The sequence below is a fragment of the Boleophthalmus pectinirostris genome, unplaced genomic scaffold (genome assembly GCF_026225935.1).
Source record: "Boleophthalmus pectinirostris isolate CB_2022bp ecotype Guang Dong unplaced genomic scaffold, ASM2622593v1 HiC_scaffold_13, whole genome shotgun sequence".
In the NCBI taxonomy this organism is placed as follows: Eukaryota; Metazoa; Chordata; class Actinopteri; order Gobiiformes; family Gobiidae; genus Boleophthalmus; species Boleophthalmus pectinirostris.
Window position 1 is genome coordinate 17,035,260 of NW_026571036.1, and position 21,515 is coordinate 17,056,774.

The window sequence follows — 21,515 nt, forward strand, 5'->3', positions numbered from 1 at the left end:
CAAACCCTGGCATGCCATAAACTATTATTTTGAAGTAAGATTTTCCCAAAGTTTCTTGAAACTGTTTTAGCTATTTTCTTATGTCTTTGCTAAATTCTAGTTAAAGTCACAGTATGTAGCAGTAGGTTTTTTCTTTTTTGGCTGTGTTTATTACACTGAAAAACATAGAAAAACATGCATCCTTACTTTACACAGGTTTGCATATCCTGACCCTTATTTGGCCTTCCCCTCCTTGTTTCCATCAAAATGTTGTTTCTTTGGTTATAACTTAGTTATAATTTTCCACAGTGAAACATATCTCCATGGAGAGTATAATGAAGTATGGTTTTAAATTTCCATTTCTATGGGGTCATGTAGGTGACTTGCTACCTCTAGAAAGTTACAAACAAAGGTGTAGATTTGCATAGGGATGGTGGGGACATGCCACAACCAATATTTGGGGAAGACAAAATAGTCCCTACCCATTTTATTTTAATAAACAAAAATATACATTTATTCTGATATTTTTCCAAACTCAGTAGTATTAATTTAACACGTTAGTTCATATTTTGTTTATTAGATGTTCTGAGATGTATTCAGTGATATGACGACAGGGTTACCCTTGCCACTATTTCATTGGCTGCAACAGAGTGATGTCACTAGTTGTGCCAGGAGCGTAAACTGGGGAAGTGACAGGACTGTGCAGCACCTGAAGATGGAAGAACTTTTCAAAAGGAACTTACTTGACTTCATCTTCAATTAAGCTTGCCTTATAATAAAAGACTTTATTGACAATATTCCATGGAAAAATGTATGGACATTACCTCACAAATATCTCATCACCAACAAGGAAAGGGAAATCTGCTACAAACTTCTACATCGCTGTTCTCCGAAAATGTGTCACATATGTAGTTATCGCTGTATTTTTGTAGCAGTTACCCAAAGTTGTAGTTGCACATTATGTAATAGGAGCATATAAGATGTTACGGCAATTATAATGCAAGTTTCTCACACAATTGCTGCTGAGTTTTTTCTAAGTTTGCCATTTGCCAGAAATGTTGCTAAGCCTCCTTTTATTTTAAGAGTCAGCCAATTTATTTTGTATTGAATCTTTGTTTACCCAAATCTCATATTATTATTCTCAGCAGAGCAGTAAACATATTCCACAAACAACCTCTTGGCACTCTATTCTTTCTTAATCCACTATAAGCCAGTAACAAATCAGGATGACTGCAAAACTAAAGCTGGGAAAGCCTAAAGTTGCCTTATGTTGTTGGAAGCTGTCCTCACTCAGAGCTAGCCCAACCATTTCCCCCCATCACATCTCATTTAGTTTCTATCTCTCAAGGTCCCTCCTCGGCCTACCTGCCCATTACGGCTTCTCCATACGAGCTGTGAGGAAATCATTGGAACGGAGCGCACCATATATTAGGACGGGAAGATCTAATTTGTGTCCACGGGAGGCTTTCTGTGTCCCACTCTGGAGTTACACAGTCTAAAAGTGCAACTTCAATTTGATAGAGGCATATTTCTTTGGAGACGAGCGCTGTCTCTTTCACTTCAATCACTGTATGTCACAATTTGATCATCGCGAGCTGGCATCCACATCTGAGCTTTATTACTTCTACCGCACGGTCAATGTACGCACGTGTTGTGTTGCCAAATAGAATTTTTGGCAACTCATTTTAGCAAGATGTGTGCTCGGTGCAGGATGACACCAAAAACGTCCATTTTGTCTAACAAACTTGCTTCAAGCTCCCAAGCATTGAAAAACTTTGGCCTACTATATTAAACTACTACTTTATATTACATTTTTGGATAAAATGTATATTTGCTTTCTAATAACAACAACAAGCTCCAATCTATTTCACAATTTTTTTTTCTGTTTATTACTATGGCAACATTTATCTTGTCTTCAATTATTAGTTATGTTATGTCAGAGTTTAGATTCGTGGATCCTTTTTTGGCCCCATCTGTGTGTATAGATAAATTAAAAAATACTAATAATTCTTAGTTTGTATATCAAAATGTTGATCTTGGTGTGCAAGCATCCACTACTTAGTCTGCCTCTGCCAATTTGCACGACTGAAAAATATGAATATCTGATGTTTTTATTTTGACAGGTTTGATCACTCTGTCTGTGCTATCAAAACATCTTTTACTTTATGCATTAAAAAGGGGGTATTATGCAAAAATTTCAGCTTTCTACGATGTTATAATGTTCCCTCATCAAAAACACGTCTGAAGATGTCATCCATGCATGTTTCTGTTATTTAGAGATCACTCTCTTGAGTCAAACCCTCAGTATGGTAGGCCAATGCTCAGTCCACAAGCCTACGTCATTCATGTTCCCACACGGCAATTCCTCGTGAATATACATAAGCATGATGCAAAAATTATCACAACAACTTGACAAACGAGATGCAATGTGCAGTAGTTTCATTAGTGGGGTGTTTATATGTTGTTTTCTGCAAATATAGCAATCAAAAGGTAACATGATCTAAATTTGTTACGTGATTTGATTTCAACCAAGTCCCCTGAGGTAAACTTTTCATAAGCAATATTATTACATGTACATACTGCTGCTGTTTACCCAATTATTTCCCATTATAGCTAATATAATCATCAAGTATCCTTATTGCTCTCCAGTGCAGGAGACCATATGTACTTTTGTCTCAGTAATAGTAATTCACGTGGGGCTGTTAGTGTTAGCATCTGCCTTTTATTCAACAAATCATTTAGCTTATTTCAACATCCAACCCAAAGGAGATGCCCGGTCTGACCCTGTTCTCTTTTTCACTGTGTACTTAGCCTTGTGTGCTTTACCTGCTAATCCTCTTGTCTCTTCTATCTCCTGTGTTTTTGCTTTCCTTCATAACAAGCCTTGACGAATTTTGTTATGCAGCAATCACCTAATTAGTCTCCCAGAGTGTTGTTTATCTTGCCTATAAGCCTGTCATAAACATCTGTTCTTATTCTTAAATCTGTCAATGTGTATAATGATGCAAGGATTGCCGTAAATTAACCATAAGTGAACGCATTGTGAGATAATGAGGCATATTTAAGTTGAATGTGAGATTTGCACCTCCTTCAGAATGTTTTAGGTTCACAGAGAGTTCATGCACATTTCATACCTGCTGGGAAATGCATTAATCACCCTTCCCCAAATACCAAAAGTCAAAAGAAATCCATTCTCTTTAATATTGAAATTATCTTTTTGCTCATTAACTTAATACAAGATGTCTTAGCCTCATATGCTGACTATGTTATCATGGCGGATGTTAATTAAATAGTTCTTCCCTTATGTATGACTTACAGGCGCTGCAGACAGAACTAAAGGAGCGAGAGCCTCTGGTGATTAGCACTTTGGACCAAGCCAGGACGTTCCTCGCGGACCAGCCCATAGAGGGACCAGGGGAGCCTCGAAAGACTTCACAGCAAAAGATAGGTCTGTATACACTACTTATTACACTGTGACCTATACACATGAATACAAGTAAAATATGTATTGTTTCTACTTGTGCCTTTACCAATAAATTTGAGATATTTATACTAGAATGGGAGAAAAAAAAACATGTACTGTATTGATCAGTCCTGAAAATTCTAATCTTGTCTTATTAAAAACGTATATAAAAAATAGATTTCAGTATAATTTCCTTTATTTAATGACATCAACGTAATACATGCTGATTTACCCCTCAAAAAGTCAAATTTCTTCCTGAAAGTCTGAACTCTGCTTCAAACTGATGAGGAGGCTGTGGACCTCTCCATTAAAAAGACCCAAGCTGATCATTGACAATTAGCAATTACTGAATCTCAATCTTGACGAAATTTGGATTAATTGCACAGCCCTAATAGCAGTGATGTGAAAAACACTTTTGCGAAGCACTCTGCATATGTAGCTGAAAAGAGCTAAAAATATTGGAGCAGTTGTTTTGTGTCGTTCTACATTGGCTTTAGTTCTTCTATCTTTAATTTAAAAAGGCATTATCTTGGTGATTTATTGCTTGATTCTACACCAGAGCATCTTACAATTCATTTTTAACCACCTTTTACTTACCAAATGATTGTCCAAAGCAATAAAAACTTTGAGTCCCACTTTTTGGCCCATAGGGGAGCCCGTATTTGATCCAATCTTCAAGTTAAATGGCCTCGCTGTTCTCATATCCAAACCGGTGGTACTATCAATACATCCAGGGCATGAATTAGAGATGGGCCTGCCTCATTCAGCATTCCTCCTCTGTCTCTCTTGGATGCCGCGAAGAAGTCTTGGTTATGTCAGCACATTTCCTTTCAAACCCAAAGCCTACTGTGTAAATAATTGAAACGACTCTGGGGGGCAGTGCAGGGGTGTGGCATGACTTCAGAGCGCAGGCCGTGTTGTCTGTGATCTCCCATAAGTCACTCTGGCCCCATTGTATATTGATTGATACGCAAAATACGAGGTCCAACGCTGCATTTTCAATCAGTAAAATTTATTTTCCTTAGCTAAAACATATTATTTTTTCACGTTTTGAAAGTTGTGTTTTGTTAACATTACATTACCAAGGGAACGGTAAAAGCATTAGCCCAGAAATGTGTTTTAATGGATTCAGCTGAGCATCATTTTGCACTGTTTTTCCTTTAGAACTTCTCTAGCCTATAAAGAGAAATACAGAAAAAATAAACTAATAATTGATAATAACTACTGCTCCTGATAGGCTGTCCCAGTGGTATCAAAGAATGGGTCAAATACAGAGTACTCATTTCTTTACAGCTTTAAAGTATACCTTAAAGTTGAGTTACAAGATGGTATTTGATTAGTCCATTAAATTTATTACGATTACAAGATGGAACATAAAAGCGTCTGTGAAAGCCAGATATACGACTGAAATGATTTTTTTTTGGCTTTTAGTTAATGCTTATTTTTACACATTGCTGCATTTGATTTAACAGTTTGATATTAATATAGTTGCTATGGTATGTTCATAAGTAGTAGCCAGATCTTAGTGTCTTACTATTTGAGTATAACCTAAAGGTCTTATATCACGCAAAATTGATTCTTGTGAACTTTAAGATGTGTTAGAATGTTGTTACCTCCTCAAAAACAGCCTGGAGTTGTGTTTTGTTTCAATCCCACATGTTTGAGTAACCCTTTATTATGAGTCTGTTTACATCTTCAAAGTTCATAATGCTCTGTTCCACCTTGTGATTTCATCAAGGAGTTGTTTTCAAGTTAACAGCTACCTTTTACTTTTAATGCAGTGATTGGCAATTCCAGGGTTGAGCTCATCCAAATGATTCTAGTGAAGGTGTATAGCGAGTGTTTTCTATTTGAGAGAAGAACTCAGCCTTAATATGCTGGGTTTGTGAGTTAAACTCGTGTGAATGAAACAAAACCTCCAGTTATTTTTTGAAGAGGTAACAACATTATAGCACATCAGAAAATAGGCGCTTCCAAATGTATAGTATTCAGGGCAGCTTATGAATAGCATCTTTTATTACGCAATGATTTGTAATTCTAGTATTTTTTGCCTACACACGTGTTACGACCCAGCTCTTTCCGCCACAGAAAAACCATATGCTGCAGGTTACACAGTGTTAAGTGTGAGCTTCCTACTGGCTGAGAAATTGAAATAGTCTCGCTGTAACAGGTGAAAATGGTAATGGAGCCTGTGCCCTGAAGACGAGACCCTGGAGCCCATGAAAGCAGCACACATTTCTTTGTAGTAAAAGGCGGTTCTTCCAGAGCAGCTTTTGACTGCTCTGTTTCTTTGTCTGACTTCTGGGATCTGTCATAATTATCTCATCCTCTCACCTCTCCTGTACGGCTCATTCCTCAAATCCGAATACCTCTTATAGTCATTTCCTTTGGTCACTTTCATCCTCAAACTCGCTCCAACTGCTTTCTCATATTCCTCCCTCCGCACCCTTTTCCGATAGTAACCCTCCTTCCTGTCTATGTTTCCTCGCCTTTTGAACTCTCTTCTGCCTCTCCCTTAATTTATTCCGCACCCTGTTCACCTTAAAAACTTCTCTTGTGCTTTTTTAGGGAGTAAAATAACATCTCGATGTAACAACAAAAGTTTGAGCGTTAATGGGTTTTAGAGACTTTCGTAGTCAACGCTGAACTTTGCACTTTCTAAATACTTTTTCAGATTTTCTTATAGCCCTGACAGTCAGACTTCACGATATTCCAAAAATTTGCATGTGCAATCAATACAATAGAATAGAGCAGATTGCAGTTTTTGGAAGTTTAATTATTATGATATATATCAGTCATATTATTCATTGATAATCTTTTTTTTTTTTTTTTTTTGTTAATGGATTGATAGGTTTGGAGTTCAGTTTACACAAAGAACATACAGTATTTAATGTGTGGGCAAGTAGTTGTCAGGACTAAAATCACACTCAAAATGGTCTTTATTGTTAAATTAATGGTGTAATTTTCAGATATTGGTTAATTTAGGTTAGGATTTATGCTTAGGTCAGGCAAGTAGTGATTATGGTTAGGGTCAGTCTCCAGGAATTGTATGTAACTGAGCTTAATGCCTTGAGCAAGGAAACCCATTTTTCTGTGTATGTTATGTTGCATCTGGGATATATTTTTTCAAGCTGTGTTTTATTGGAAGAGTCAATCTTGTTTATGTCCATGAACCTGTTTTTTAAAGCCATATTTATTTGTTTTGTTTTGTTTTTTTAAATCATGTTTCTTTTTTTTTCTTTTTCCCTATTTAAGATTAATGAACATGTGCTTTTGTTGTTGTAGACCTGACGCCAGAGGAGAAGGCCAGGGGACTAGCCAGAGCCATCCGTAAACAGACGGGTGATGTGAGGGAGCGCTGGGAGAGGCTCAAAGGCCACGTGGGTGGATGGCACAGTCAGGTGGAGAGGGCCTTGGAGAGGCTACAGGAGCTCCAGAGCTCCATGGACCAGCTGGACCTGCGGCTCACCCAGGCAGAGGAGGCCAAGGCCGGGTGGCAGCCAGTGGGAGACCTGCTCATAGACTCCCTGCAGGACCACATCGAAAAGACCACGGTGAGATGGGATAAAGTATAGTGTCCCCTTAGAGCTATTGAGTTCTTTCTGATGTTTTCTTGAAATTGTGTTATTTTTCATAAATGGTAAATGGACACATTTTATATAGCTCTTTTCTACCTTCAAGGCACTCAAAGCACTTTACATCAAGTAACCACTCATCCATTCACACACGGTCATACACCAGTGTACGCAAACACTGAATACTGAATACATTATATATATTATATGTATACAGTATATATTTATTTCTGAACTACCCAGAACAGAGATAAAACATAAAAATTTCAAAAGGACAATTAGACTAATGACCAAAATGGCTGAATAAGATTAAAATCAGGCCTAAATCCTCAGTAGAGATGTTGCCCATTTACGTGGAGGTTGGTAATTCTATTTCCAAATAGAAGTGATTGATGCATTTGGAAAACTTTATAATATTGCAGCTGTTGTTTTAGATACTGCACATATTGAGTACATCATAAAGGCTGCAAAGAGAGCAGATTAAAAATAATGTGTAGTATAATCTTTCACATAAGGGTATAAGTGATATTTCTGTGCTTGTGTTGTTCATTTTCATTTTTGTGCAATTCCTGAACCTCAACCGTGACAGACATGTTTTGGCAAATTTTTGATGGATTGCCATAATATTCTTTTAATACTGTCATTAGTTTAGCAAAAAAAAAAAAGAGATCTTCTTTTTTGTCAGTATTACAGACAGTGCACATTGCTGTTACGTTGTTGTGCTTTTGCTAGACTACAAATGAGATAAGAAAACAGTTGAGACTTCTAATAATTTTTCCTCCCAGTTTAAATTTTACCAATTAAATCTGCATAAATTTATTACATTTGTTAATATTTCTAAGCTTCTTTGGTGCACTCTCTCAGATAATGATTCTGACATTTTCAAATTCTAATCAGTTGAGTTGATTATTTTTTCCGGAGGCAAAACCCATTTAATAAACAAGCAGACAAATTACTGTTTCTGAAATGAAGTCACGCTTGCTTTAAAAACACGTAATGTCAGAGTCCCACGTTACATCAGGAAAAACTCGGGTTCTTGCATTTGTTTAGCTTTCAATTACATCACCCGCGATACGGCTCTACCTCCACACGGCGTGACAGTGCTCAGATATACACCCAATTAAACCCATTCAAACAGGGCCATGTAGGAAGCACTTGAGTAGAGTCGCTATAAAGAGATTACGGTCTCAAATGCGCCCCCAGTGTTAAAGGTATTAAATTAAATTGTATATAGACGGCCTTGGAGAGTTTTAATTAAAATTCCACAGCAATACATCCTAATTTTGAAGCGTAATTTATTTCCAATTAGAGATGATGAGGTCACCGCCACAAACCAAAGATAAACAGAAGTGAAAACAAAATGCAAGGCTGCTAACACTTCTTGTAACAAGTGCTTATAGTCTATTGAGGCTTACATTTGTGTATAATGAAGTGCTAAGGTATTGAATGAAGGATTTGCACTTAAACTCTGCGCAGGCGTTCAATAAGGAGATTGCACCGCTGCGCCAGGATGTCAAAGTGGTGAATGAGCTGTCCTCAGAGTTGACCCCTCTGGACATCCAGCTGTCCTTCTACTGCCTCCAGACAACTGGACCAGCTCAACATGAGGTGGAAACTACTGCAGGTAAAAACAGCCCTCTGTGGTGCTACTTTTCTCCCAACAAGTATTCTCATCAGATAATTACATTGTTTAAAGATGCATTAGCCAATTTTCAAACTGAGAATGGAAGAAGTAGGTATTTAAAACTATATAACTAGTTCTTAGCTCTCACAAACCCTTTAGCATAATGTTAATATGCATGGATTTTCAGAGTGGTGCACAGGTTTTGAACAGATTTTTCAAACAAGGTGAATCAGGGGTACATTGTCAATGCTCAGTCAGTCTTAGCACTGCTTATGGTTTTCTTCTGAGGTTGCAATTGATAAAATTCGTCATTATTTGAAGCAGATGGTGCGCAGAGATATGATTTTGTAGCGTGAAACTTTTACAATACTGTGGGGGAAACTGAAAAGTACTTATTTACAGGTATAAAGTTGGATACCCCAGCTTTAACTGTTAGTTGAGCTGCTGAACCTGATTTGTAGATTGCCAATAGCCGGCTTCATCCCGCTTCAAACTAATGCGTTGAATTTATTGCGTTTTTCAAGACTCTTAAAGCGAGCATTGCATTATTCATCCTCTCCTCACTCAGTCATGGTAAAGTAATTCTGTGGCTGCCTATCTGCACCAACAATCTCTCCAAAAAACACCAACAAATCACTCAGGCGCCACATTCATACAGACAAGGTGAATGTAGGGTCTTGCCCAAGGACACAACAACTTATAATGACTAAGAAGAACTAAGCCCAGAGTTTCAAAACTGCTAAATTACATCTGAATTTTTGTACCACGTTTTCGTCATCCTGAACAAGATTTAGCTTTTTCTGATTTCTCTCATATTTCAGATTCCACTTTGAGTCAAACTCCTTTGGGACCTGAAAACATGTCCCCCTCACTGGAGCACACCTTAAGTTCTGAAATTACAAAACACATCAATGGGCACTTCTCTGAGCACCGCATTTGTCTGTAACTCCTGATGCTCCATGTCTCAGTCTGATCCTCTGAGTTACTGTCTCATAGTGTAGCATTCATATGAGTCCCAGAAGGAAAGTCGTGGAATAGTGATGCAACTTTGTCTTTTAAAAGAAACATGAAACTGTCAGTCTCAGTTATACTACGACTTAAATTCATGCCGGTAGAGTTGTAAGCTTACAATGGTATTCCCGCTGTGAAAATACTATTATAGGGCATGGTACATTTATTTCACTTGACTTACTTGGTACAGTGATTTATAGTGCAACTACTGTGAATCTAGATTAAATAAGATACAACTGATAAACTGCACTTGCTGGGCCCTTAATTTTGTTCTAGACTTCTACAGTAAGTGTGAGCCTGTAGGAATTGTTAAAAAATGCATGTTAAAATTACAGCCATAATACTTACAATGATTTCCTGAAGTCTGATTCATTCTAACCTTGATCAGTCACTACTTCCTTAACTTAAATTCTAATATTAACCTATTTTACTCAGATATTATTAATCGTAACTCATAACTTTTCTGGTTCATCACCTGTTTGTCTCTATAAGATGTCATTTCTTTGCCCAGAACGTTCCAGTTTATGGCATTAAAGTCATCTACCTTGCATTGATTTAAATATCAGTGTTTTTTATTGCTCAGAAATACCTTGAAACGCAAGCATTTGAACTTTGAGTGGGCTTGCCTTTCCACGGATCTGACCTGTAACTTGGCCCATTGTTGAAGCAGAGAAGCAATGCAAATAGTGGACCCTCAACCAGAAAAGTTACCCAGTGCACCTTTAAACCATATTTCTCTTTTATCTAATAATAAAGGATATAATTCATGGGGACCTAATTTTTGTCCCCATAAGACAGACATGTCAAACTCAGGCCCGAGGACCAAATTTGGCCTGCGATATAATTTTATTTGGCCCACGAGATCATATCAAATATGTATTGAAGCTGGCCCACCGGCTACAGATAGACTATAGAGACATTATTTATTTTACATTTTGTTATTATTTTATATTATGCTTGTTCTGGATTCAGTGTTTAAGCAAAACTATTATTAAACATGTATTTTAATAAGAAAAGGTTTAACATTACATATGTCAAAAGAAGAGAAAACATGCAGATGTTGTTGAAATTTTTCAATAAATATTTTATTTGGCCCACGACTTAGTCCCAGTTTTTAATTTTGGCCCTCTGTGAATTTGAGTTTGACACCTCTGCCATAAGAGATGCAGGTTCCCATGATGTGAGTGTAAAGATTGTTGTCCCTTCAATGTGATAAATACCCGTCCACCATATTGAAACTGGGATTAAACCCTAAACAAAACCTGAACTAGACCAGGATTTAACCAGGGCCAGATGTGCTTAAACTTCAAACATTATCCATAAGTTAGTCAGAGAAGTTTCACTGCACTGCACGGCCAGTTTTATTTCTCTCAACAGCACCATTTCCGCTGATGAGCCTTCTCACTGTGGAGTTTGATGATTTGATTTTCATATGCAGACCACTCTCATTGTCAGCACCGCGGGTTCAGGACAGTAATAGCCATTAGCAGAGTGATAGTAACAGTGCTATTGACCTTTTAGCTCACAGCTCCTTATAGACAGCTGTGATCAGGCCCTTACACCTTGCCTTGTGCCAGCAGACTGTGGACCAGATGTGGGATTCATGTATCTTTCTCAAGTTCTTTCTTAACTTCCACTCAAGTGTATTACAGAATGAGTGCCAGCAATAACTCCATCCAATTAAAAGTTTTCACATAATTCTGCTGACGAACCTGTCTATGATTTTACAGCTCCTCATAACTGCAATAAATTATAAATAACTTGTAGAACTTTCATGGGTTATCTAGCAAAATTTAAAGATGAATATGAGCTGAAAGAATATTTGGCATATTTAAATCAGTTTTGTAAAATGATTACGGCTATTCCCACTGCTAATATCCCTGGTCCACAGTGTGATTTTTAAGATACAGAGTCTGCTGCCTACTTATTTCCACATAGATATGTACCATTTTGAGCATACTGTAGATTATGGTTGCCTGGCCAGCCATATTATTTACTTGTATGTATTAAATATAAGAAAATCTTCCTCCATATGGAATACATTGAGGAAATCAGATGGTGTACCAGGCAAAGATGATGGACCCTTCCACCAGAAAGTTACACAGTGTCCCTATGTATATATTTTTAATTTGGCAGATAAAATTATACAGCATCATTCATCTTTTTTATTTAATTAAGTCTCAACTATGTTTTATTTTGCGTTGTGCTGTTTGACTCAAGTTCCAGATAATCCACATTCATACTGTGCAGTAATAGGCTATAAATTACCTTAACTGCCTCCTATTGGTGTAACTGATGTGCTTTTTTGTGCAGGTTGCGGTGGAGGACAGATTAAAACTACTTCAAGAAGCCCACCGAGACTTTGGACCCTCATCTCAACATTTCCTCTCCAGTGAGCACCAGACACTCTACAAAACCAGACATTTCAAGGGCTTTCACAGACTAACTGCTTTCCTTTTCAATAACATAATTCCTAATTACAGTCCTCATTAGGCATGATAGATGAACTGAAGAAGAGAGGGAGTCTTAAACAAAAGACGTGGTCATTTTCGATAACAATACGCTATTAACTCTCTGCCAGTTTCACCTGATTGGCTTTCACTTCTGTCAGACACAGACCCAAAATGGCAGCTGAATGAATCAAGTCTGACCACAGAGTGATTCACCAATATATGTGGATTTATGTGGGAGCTTAGCTAACACAGTGCACCTAGTGTGGGTTTCCTTTTAGTCTTACCATCCCATTGTCATGATGATAAGATTAGTAGGACCAGATCAGCAGAATTAGAGTTAATATGTTGAGATGTATCTACTGAGAATATATTGTTGATTTGTTCAGCTCGGTGGAACTACAAAGCAATTTTAAGATGTGGAGTGGGGAGGGGGATGCAACAATCATACCTGTTGTACTAATGTATTTAATGAAGTATCAAGTTGTCAAGTTGCTAGTATGTGTGGTAAATATAGGCATGAATATAGTCATGAAATCATAATACATAAAGTTGTTACAGATTCATTTCTTCTGCTATATAATTTTCTCTCTACTACAGAAAGTATTTATTTTTCTCATTTCACGCACACTTAAAATATCTTAAACCCATATCTACTATATTTTAATGGAAGTGTTTTGATGTTGCAATTATTTCAAGTCAAGCTCCATGGGTTAAAAGGATTATTGCGTTGTGTTTATTAAAATGCTTTTTCGATTTTCACCATGACTTCTCTGTATGTATCTGTCTCTGCAGCGTCTGTGCAGCTCCCGTGGCAACGTGCTGTTTCTCAGAATAAGGTTCCATATTACATCAAGTAAGTACCAAGAAATGATGACTATCTTTGTGCTTTTGCATAGATTACACCCATTTGTGTCTTTGAAGTTCGTGGAGCTATTTGCATAATTCAGACATGCGTTGCACATGAGTCAGTGTTATTTTGGTTGAAAAATATAAACATGCTATAGCTTTTGTTAGTATTTTTGTGGGTTCAAACTAAAATAAAATATATTTAATGAAGACTAAAACTATGAATAAATGAACAAATATTTTCTCATAAACAAAATTATGTAATGTAAGTTGGCATTTTCACAAATTCAAAAAGCTAGTAATACTGATTTGACATGGAATTTAGTTGGCTCAAACTAAACAAAATCTTACTTAAAAAAAATTACATTTGAAGTAAAATTAGCACTGCTCTTCCAGGGTGCTGTTCCTATCTCACAATAGTGAAGAAGTAGCACACTCAATACGCTCAAGATCAGAATACCTAAACAAAAATCCACCCAGTGTCTTGAATAAGCTCTCAGCAAGTTCATGCAACTTTTACGTTTTTGGCAACAGCAGCCCGGCACTGCATTCATTTTGCATCTATGACAATTGATAAGTGGCTGACATCTTGTGTCTCTCTGGCTGTGCCCTCACTGTCTCCTTTTGACACTTCGGAAACAATCTCTCTTGCCAAGTTTCAGACTAGCTGCTTGAATACTGTTTTAAACTCAACATAATAATCATAAGATAGTATACTGTCCGCAAACTTGAAGACCTAGTGCCACAAATACTTCCTGATATGAACTCCAAGCCCAATCAGAAAAGCATTTGGTGGAAAGCGCTTTATTCCATGTAAGGAAGGCAATCTTCTTTCAATTTTCTCCCTGCTGCAAACAGTGGAATAGGAGGCGAGTGGGAGATAGTAGGTGCGATTCGTGAGCACTGAACTTGTGTGGAGCTATTTGATGATTCCCAATATGTGGGCCAGTCCCCTCTCTATGGGTGGTAGCAGTTTAATCAGAGGCCTTTTGTCAGTGTGAATGAGAACGAGCGAGGATGAGAGGACGATGGTTTTTGGGAGAGAATTAATGCGTTACAAAAGGAACGCGGATGTCCATGTAATGACGGTGTATTCAGAAGGACGTGTGATTAGCACAGCAGATGGGTTTGGAGTGCAGGGAAATGTGGAGGAGCGGACAAGCACGCAACTTCATTTAGTCATGTAATGCAGTGGGTTTCAAACTTTTCACACCATGTTGGACTATTTAGTCCTCAAAATACAGAAGCAGAGGCCAAATCCAAACTTAAGACAGAACATAACCAGGATTATATCAGAACTAAACCAGGGATGATGAAATTTTAGAGTTAGGGTTATTTTAACAAGTAGCTTCATGATTTTACAGTTATTCAGAATTATTGACTCTATAACCAAACTGTGAAAATGTCTAATTGATGCTCTGTCCTCTAGTATGTGACCAGTCTTAAGAAATCAAATTTTCTGAATGAAAAGGCAACATTAGCTTAGTATTAGTAAGAGTGTTTGTCCACTGATCTTCTTGAGTGGTCAGATCCACTGACCCACAGGTTGGCGATGCAATTCCAGTTTCCATGGATGAATGTTGTCGTTGTGTCTTTGGGCAACCCTCCACTCCCCATGTGTGTGAGTGGTCCCTTGATGTAAAGGACTTTGAGTGCCTTAAAATATAAATATAAAAAAAGTGAATACAAAAACATGACCATTTAACAAGACTTTTTTTAAACAGACAGATAAAAAAGCACTTAAAATAGTATATAACATGTACCATTCTAAAACGGCCACATTTATTATATTGTAGTTCTTATAATTATCACGATTGTTAGTTAACCATATAATTTTGACATCCCTACTACTAAACATTGATCTGCTTTTGTGTCCCATAAGTTTTGTTGGTGCTCTCTGTTCTTCCCTTGTGGGCTCCTGTGTAAAAGAAAAGGAAATGTCATCCAACCAACCTTGAGGCACTAAACATGTGGCTAGTGTTCACACAATGAGTTTTTTTATGAGAGAGGTTCCAGTTGGCTTGTATTGTCGGCACCCTATGTACGTATTCCAAGCAGGAGCAGGCTGTCTGTGTCCCCATTCCTGTGTGAAACATTGTCCATTATTTGATATGAATGCTTGTGTGGGTTCATGATTCAAAAGTGATTCTGACTTCTATATTTTTGTATGTCCAATATGGAGTTGCTGTAAAAGATGTGAGAGTGAATATAATTATGAGCTGTGCCAGTCACTGTCCGGTTTGCAGTTTGCAAGTTTTATAGTTGTCTAAATTAACATATATATATATATACGAGCTGAATGTAGTAATTGGAGTAGAGTATAGTGGACTTTAATCTCTATTAAAGGTTCTATATTATGGAAAATGTACTCATGGGAGCTTTAAGCCTCGTCATAATGTTGTTACCTCCTCAAAATATATCTGGAGTTATGTCTTATTTCATTCACACGTTTGAGTAATCCTAGACTGTCTACATCTCCAGAACTCAAAATGCTCTGTCTCACCTTGTGATGTCATGAAGCTGTAGTTTTCAAGTTCACAGCTACATTTTGCCTTTAGGTCAGTAGAGATGACAAGGGCTGAAATTATCCAGATGATTCTAGTGAAGAAAATACAATGGAGTATTTTCTGTTTGTGAGAGGAATCAACCTAAATATGTAGGTTTGTGTGTTAAACATGTGTGAATGAAAGAAAACACAACTCCAGTTATGTTTGTGATGAGGAAACGACATTATAGCATAAAAAATGTGTAATATGGGCACTTTAATCACAGTGTCATACATAATTACTGTTAAATATGACTTTTAAGCACATCGATAGAACATACCTATTTTGCTCTTCTGTATAATTGTGTTTCTAATTTTCTTTTGAAAAGAAACGTAAAACTTCTATCCAAAGATTTTGCTAACAATTTGTCCATAGTGAGAATACATTCAGCAGTTTTTGACACAGAGTTGCATGATTTCTGGATAATGAGGCCCATTCTAACTTTGAGCCGTGACACTTCCTGAACTATAGAAAACTCTGCTTACCACCACACATCTTTCCTTTTCTCCGGTTTTTCCTTGTTTTGGCTAAATTTAGCCCAGGAACCAAGATGTCAAACTTAGTCACCATTAGAACAGCGAAAAAGGCTGCCATGGGACTCAGTGAGGTATTATCTATTCAAAAGGGGGTATGCTGCAGGTCTGAATGACAATGAGCCCTAAAATGGATTGCATTTTAATAGAAAGAGCCATTTATCTGTGAAATAAACGACACCAAAGTGCAAACACTCAAGTGGTCTGACTACTTGCTTGCTCGGTGCATACAAAATCTCACAGTATTGTTGTACCACATTTACTAGAAAAACAATGATCCTCCATGCTACTTATCTTGGCCGTGCATAGCAATTTAGTAGTTTTTGTCTGGCGTGACTTATACATAAAAAGTTTTTGTCTTTGAAATTGCACCAGAAAAAAACTCAAAAATTGCAAATTGCTGTTAAAATTGCTATCCTCGATTCTGTGTTTTTGAGATTTGTCCTGGACTAAACTAAAATATATATAGATAGAGTAGATTGTTTGGTTTTAAAGGTGCATTATGTAACTTTGTTTTTTGTTCTTCATGACCTTTTATAGCTCAAAAATACCTAGATAAACAGACATTCTGACTGTAAGCGGGGTCACCTCTCACTGTGACTGAATTTTTGCTGTAGTCCTTGTTTTTTACTGCTCAACCTTTGTGAATTTACCTTTCACACATTTCTTACACAACATAACCAACAGAGAAAACTGTCTCTTGCCTATCATCTGAGAGAATGGCATTAACACACTCAAATCTAAAAACCATCAGTATAAAATAAGCTGCTTCTCAGACCCCACTAAAAACCTCTTCTCTGCTCTCAGTACCAGACAGTAGTTATTTGTCCTCAGACTCATGCCTATTCATGACTGTCCAGCGTGGCAGAGACAAAACTCCAGCCACAGAGAGATCTCCTGTCTGGTCTGGAGCCAGAGAGGACGCAGTACCTCTGGCCTTCGTGTTGAACTACCACCACCAACTTTTCCCCATTAGCATTTTATAAAGTTTTTGAACTCTGGGCTTTTGATGGCAGAGAGCAATGTGCCTTATTATGTGCAGGCGAAATCAAAGTTCTATTCTAGGTAATAATGGAGCAGAGGGAGAAGGAAGAAGAAGAAAATTAGCAAATCATGTTAACCTTTGCGCGCCTCTGCTGCTCTCAGACTCCAAAGAATAGCAACTATTAAATGATAAGCTAATTGTGACTGTGTTGTTTGTCTCTGAGGCCCATTCACTGTGCACTTTTGCTCGCTCAGACAGAAAACAGCTTGTAGGGGCCAGTGAATTGTGTTGTGTATAGAAATCTTTTGCTTGATCCTTATCCATAGAATCCCATTTTGTACCACTGATATCCATTTCATACTATTTATTTAGCAAAAACAAAGTTGTGTTTGTCGTGTGTTGTTTCTGTTGGAGTTGTGTTTTTGTGTAATCCTGTATTATTAGTCCGTCTACATTTCAATCAACTCAAAATGCTCCACCTTGTGATGTCATGAAGGGGTTGTTTTAACTTAACAGCTACGTTTTACCTTTTGTTCAGTAGAGCGGGGCTGAAATGATCCTAACACTTCTAGTGGATGTTGTATGGAGTTTAAAAACACAGTTCCTGTATAGACTATAACAAGGTGTAATAGAGTGTTTTCCATTTGAGAAAACTCATCCTAAATATGCAGGGTTTGTGTGTTAAACATATGTGAATGAAACATAATACAACTCTGGGCTGATTTGTAATGAGAAAACAACATTATAAATAAAATAGATCAGAAAATAGCATAATATGGGCCCTTTAAAGGACAGTACCTTTAAAAAAATCAAAGTACAGTAACTTGATTTTTCTTCTTCTTAATTACTTGTTTGCAATTGTCCAAAGTTATTCCTCATTTACCTTATGCATTTCTGGCAGAATTATTCAATGAGTTTAAACAAATTAGAATTTATTTGTTTGGAGGACAAGCTCCTTGAGATGTCTCGCCATCTCGTTTTCGAGAGGGTGCTCATAGTTACAACAACAAAAGACAGATACAGTAAGCAGACAGTAGACTACATAAATTCAAATCAACATCAAAACAACAAAATCAACACAACCACCATTTTTAAGTGCTTTTCACAGCTTTCAGAGGCCAGAGCTGAAGTTGCCGTCACAATAGTGCTCATAACAACTAACATGCTAAGCACACAGTTCCTGATTCTTTGAATTCAATAAATTTCTATAGGGAGAGGACATTTTGCTTCTTGGGAAACAATTGAGCACAGGCCCTTTAAGGACAATTACTAATTTCAGTCATTAATAACCTGAAGTGGCTACACAAGTACTAGTATATGGGGGTCATTTCTCTAAATATTTTAACTAATCATAAATATTTATCAGACGAGACGCGCCAACTTACGAGCCATTGTAGGCCATGTAGCTTTATCTATCATGCATACTTACCGGTGTAGACTAAACTAGCAATTCCAAGTTACTATAAGCAAAAAGTAATGAATCAAACTCTTGTTATATAAATTACACTTTCTTTTCTCCAAAGTTTGATTTAAAGGTCCCTTTTTAATTACAGTGTTCAGGTGTAACAGTGTCATCGCTTCGCTGGTTCCGCCTTTGGAAAACCCAAAGATTGCTGTGGCATAACAAAACAAACGTACTGAGAACAGCTGAATCTGACAACTTAGTCATCATCATTATGGATTTTATATGCTGAGGAGAAATACACACAGACTGTCTAATCCCATTCTAAATGCAACCTCCTTTTCCACAGGCACAAAAATCTGTTATGCATTGTTATTGACAGAGCAGCTGCCGACATATAGCCTAAGCTTTAAACAGTTGAACACTTTTGTGGTTAGGGCTGCAGGCCAGTTGGATAGTCTGTACTCCTCTGCTTAGCTGTGTATTTGAATGCAGCAAATATCAGCAAATCCCTGGACTAGGTCTTTTGGAAATCCTTAGTTGATTTAGACAACATATTTGCTCACTATCTACACAAGCTGCTGTTTACCGCAAGGAATGTGAAAGCAGTGACCATTTGGGACACATACTGTTTCACAGTATGGCAAGACAGATTAGACTAATGCCATACTGTGGACAATTTAAACTACCTTTAATATATGAAATTGACCTGATGTGGTCCTACAATGATAATGATAATATAATAAATGTATATAATCTAATTTATTTACAGCTAAATCCTTATTTCTTATTATTAGAGTTGTATTTTACAGACAGAAAGGCAGAGAGATTACATCGTGTGGCTTTCAAATCTTACACAAACTTGGGCATTGCAAAAAATCACTTCAAAAACTTTTTAAAACTTTTGAAAGCCATCAGATATGACAGCGAGTTTAGAAATAAACCCACATTTTGGACAGCATGAGTTGTTCAGGTGCACTGAGGGACATTTATCTGACTCACCGTGTTTATTTTATTTATTCTTTTCACATAATTTATTTATTTATTTTTGCTTTGTGTATGGGCAAAAATCCTCTGTTGGATATGTAAACATAGAGCCAAGACTATGCCCTGCTGCATGTGTCTCAGCCTGTTTGAAGATGGGATTCCTGCTGTGATGAGAAGGGACTCACAAAATGTTTATTTGAGTATATATTGTTCCTATCTGGGCTTCTGCTTGCGGTTTTAGTATTTGGGTCGGAAACTGGTCGCTCTTGACAATTCCGAATGTCATTGTCAACACTGCGGATATCACAATTTTGTCTTCAGTGCCGGTGTAATGACCACTGTCTTTATATGTACCATGTTTTTCAAGTGTTTTGATACTAGGAGACATCTTTTCTCAATAGTTCTTGTGTTATTGTGCTTTCCAGCCACCAGGCGCAGACCACATGCTGGGACCATCCAAAGATGACAGAGCTGTACCAGTCTCTAGGTAAGAGAGACACGCTTATACCCACAGATATGTAATTCATAATGCTTTTTAAAATCACAGAGCTGGAGGCTATTGTCAGAATATTTTTGGAGTTTTACACCCACACAGCCCACCTACAATAACTTATTTTGCAGTCTATCAACAACATTAAACTCTTGTTCAGCTATTCCTACTGCCTCCAGTGTTCAAATATGCAACGATTAACCTCGGGAAATCATGTGAAATGAGATTTACAATATTGTCACAACATAAAATGTTAATTATTGTGAAAACAAACATCATAATTTTCCTTGGTGGTGCCCAGATGAAGCTCTTACAGTGAAATGGTATCAATTTATCCAAATGCACATGTCAACATTTGCATGTAGTGGGTTGTAATCCTTCCTCGAGAACCATTTTCCATTTCATATTTTGAAGCTAGATTTTATGTGACAACACAATTGCACTCTCCAATTTTGTTTAAACGTTTGCTTGCTCGAGTCCAAATTCAACTTTAAAATCTTTTAGGAGTGACCATTGATGTGTTTTCATACAAAGAGAATTAAAGTGCAATACCTGTACCGGTACTTGGTAAATATAATAATATAATAATAATAATATGAATTCACATAGTTTTCATGATATGGTTATATATGTATTTACCCTCTTCTTAAATGCCAAATGCTGTAACTGATTTTGTTTTCTGACTCTTTCCCTTCTTTTCTGTTGTCATTGCACAGCTGATCTGAACAACGTGAGATTCTCGGCATACCGCACAGCCATGAAGATCCGCCGCCTCCAGAAGGCCCTGTGCTGTAAGTCACCTTCACACGGCCTTCACACCAACACCACTGGTCACTTCACTTCAAATGTAGCTGCAGCAGAGGGAGGCCAGGACAGATTTGAAGTGTTGCCAGATTCCACGCCAGAGCAGCTCATGCGGAAGGGAGAATTTTTAGCTTGAAAAATAAACAAAAAAAGTGGCGTGTTTTTTGCGCACAGCTGTGGTTTAGCCTGTTGAGGGTAGCATCCTTCAGGTGGGATTATGATAGGATTTTTCCCCAGCTCCACCACACGTGTTTTTGATACATAATGGACACCTTGATAATGGCTGCTATTACCTGCTGTTTCAGGTGTCCCTCACATATTCACTCTCTCCAGGTGGACTCAGGGCTGAGCCAGTGGAGCAGAGTACAGCGTAATAATAGTGACAGATGTGCCAGTTACACAGGTGTTGACTTTATCATTGGCCAGCACACCCTCCTTACACTTAGAGGGAAAAAATATTGTGTTTATGTATAATCCCAAGACAGTAGTAAATAGTAACTTAATTACATTTTGTGGTTTATTGTACAGAGATTTGTTAAATTGTAATTTAAAAGAAGACTATTATGTTTGATGCATCCCCACATAGTCATTTTTATCAACAACATTGTTTTCTGCAGTCTGCTACAGCAATAAAAATCACTTTAATTTGGGATTATTACTTTTATAGATTTATTAAAAGTGTATTGTTTTTTTGTATGTTTTGACCAATTAAGCATGTAAGCAACGACACGTGCATGTTAGATTTGCGGCAGAATATTTATGTTAGATGATTGAATTGAAAATTTCATTTGATGTATAGATTTAATATTTGATTTTA

General features: G+C 37.3%; 1 protein-coding gene across 1 annotated transcript in view; it reads left to right on the forward strand.

The window, feature by feature from the left end:
* Positions 1–21,515, forward strand: part of LOC110168858 (dystrophin) — a 184,188-nt gene that overhangs the window by 110,909 nt on the left and 51,764 nt on the right. The window contains 8 exon segments of the mRNA XM_020934382.2: positions 3,298–3,427; positions 6,728–6,996; positions 8,494–8,582; positions 8,584–8,641; positions 11,966–12,044; positions 12,898–12,958; positions 19,830–19,891; positions 20,611–20,685. Coding sequence (XP_020790041.2) covers positions 3,298–3,427; positions 6,728–6,996; positions 8,494–8,582; positions 8,584–8,641; positions 11,966–12,044; positions 12,898–12,958; positions 19,830–19,891; positions 20,611–20,685 — 823 coding nt within the window.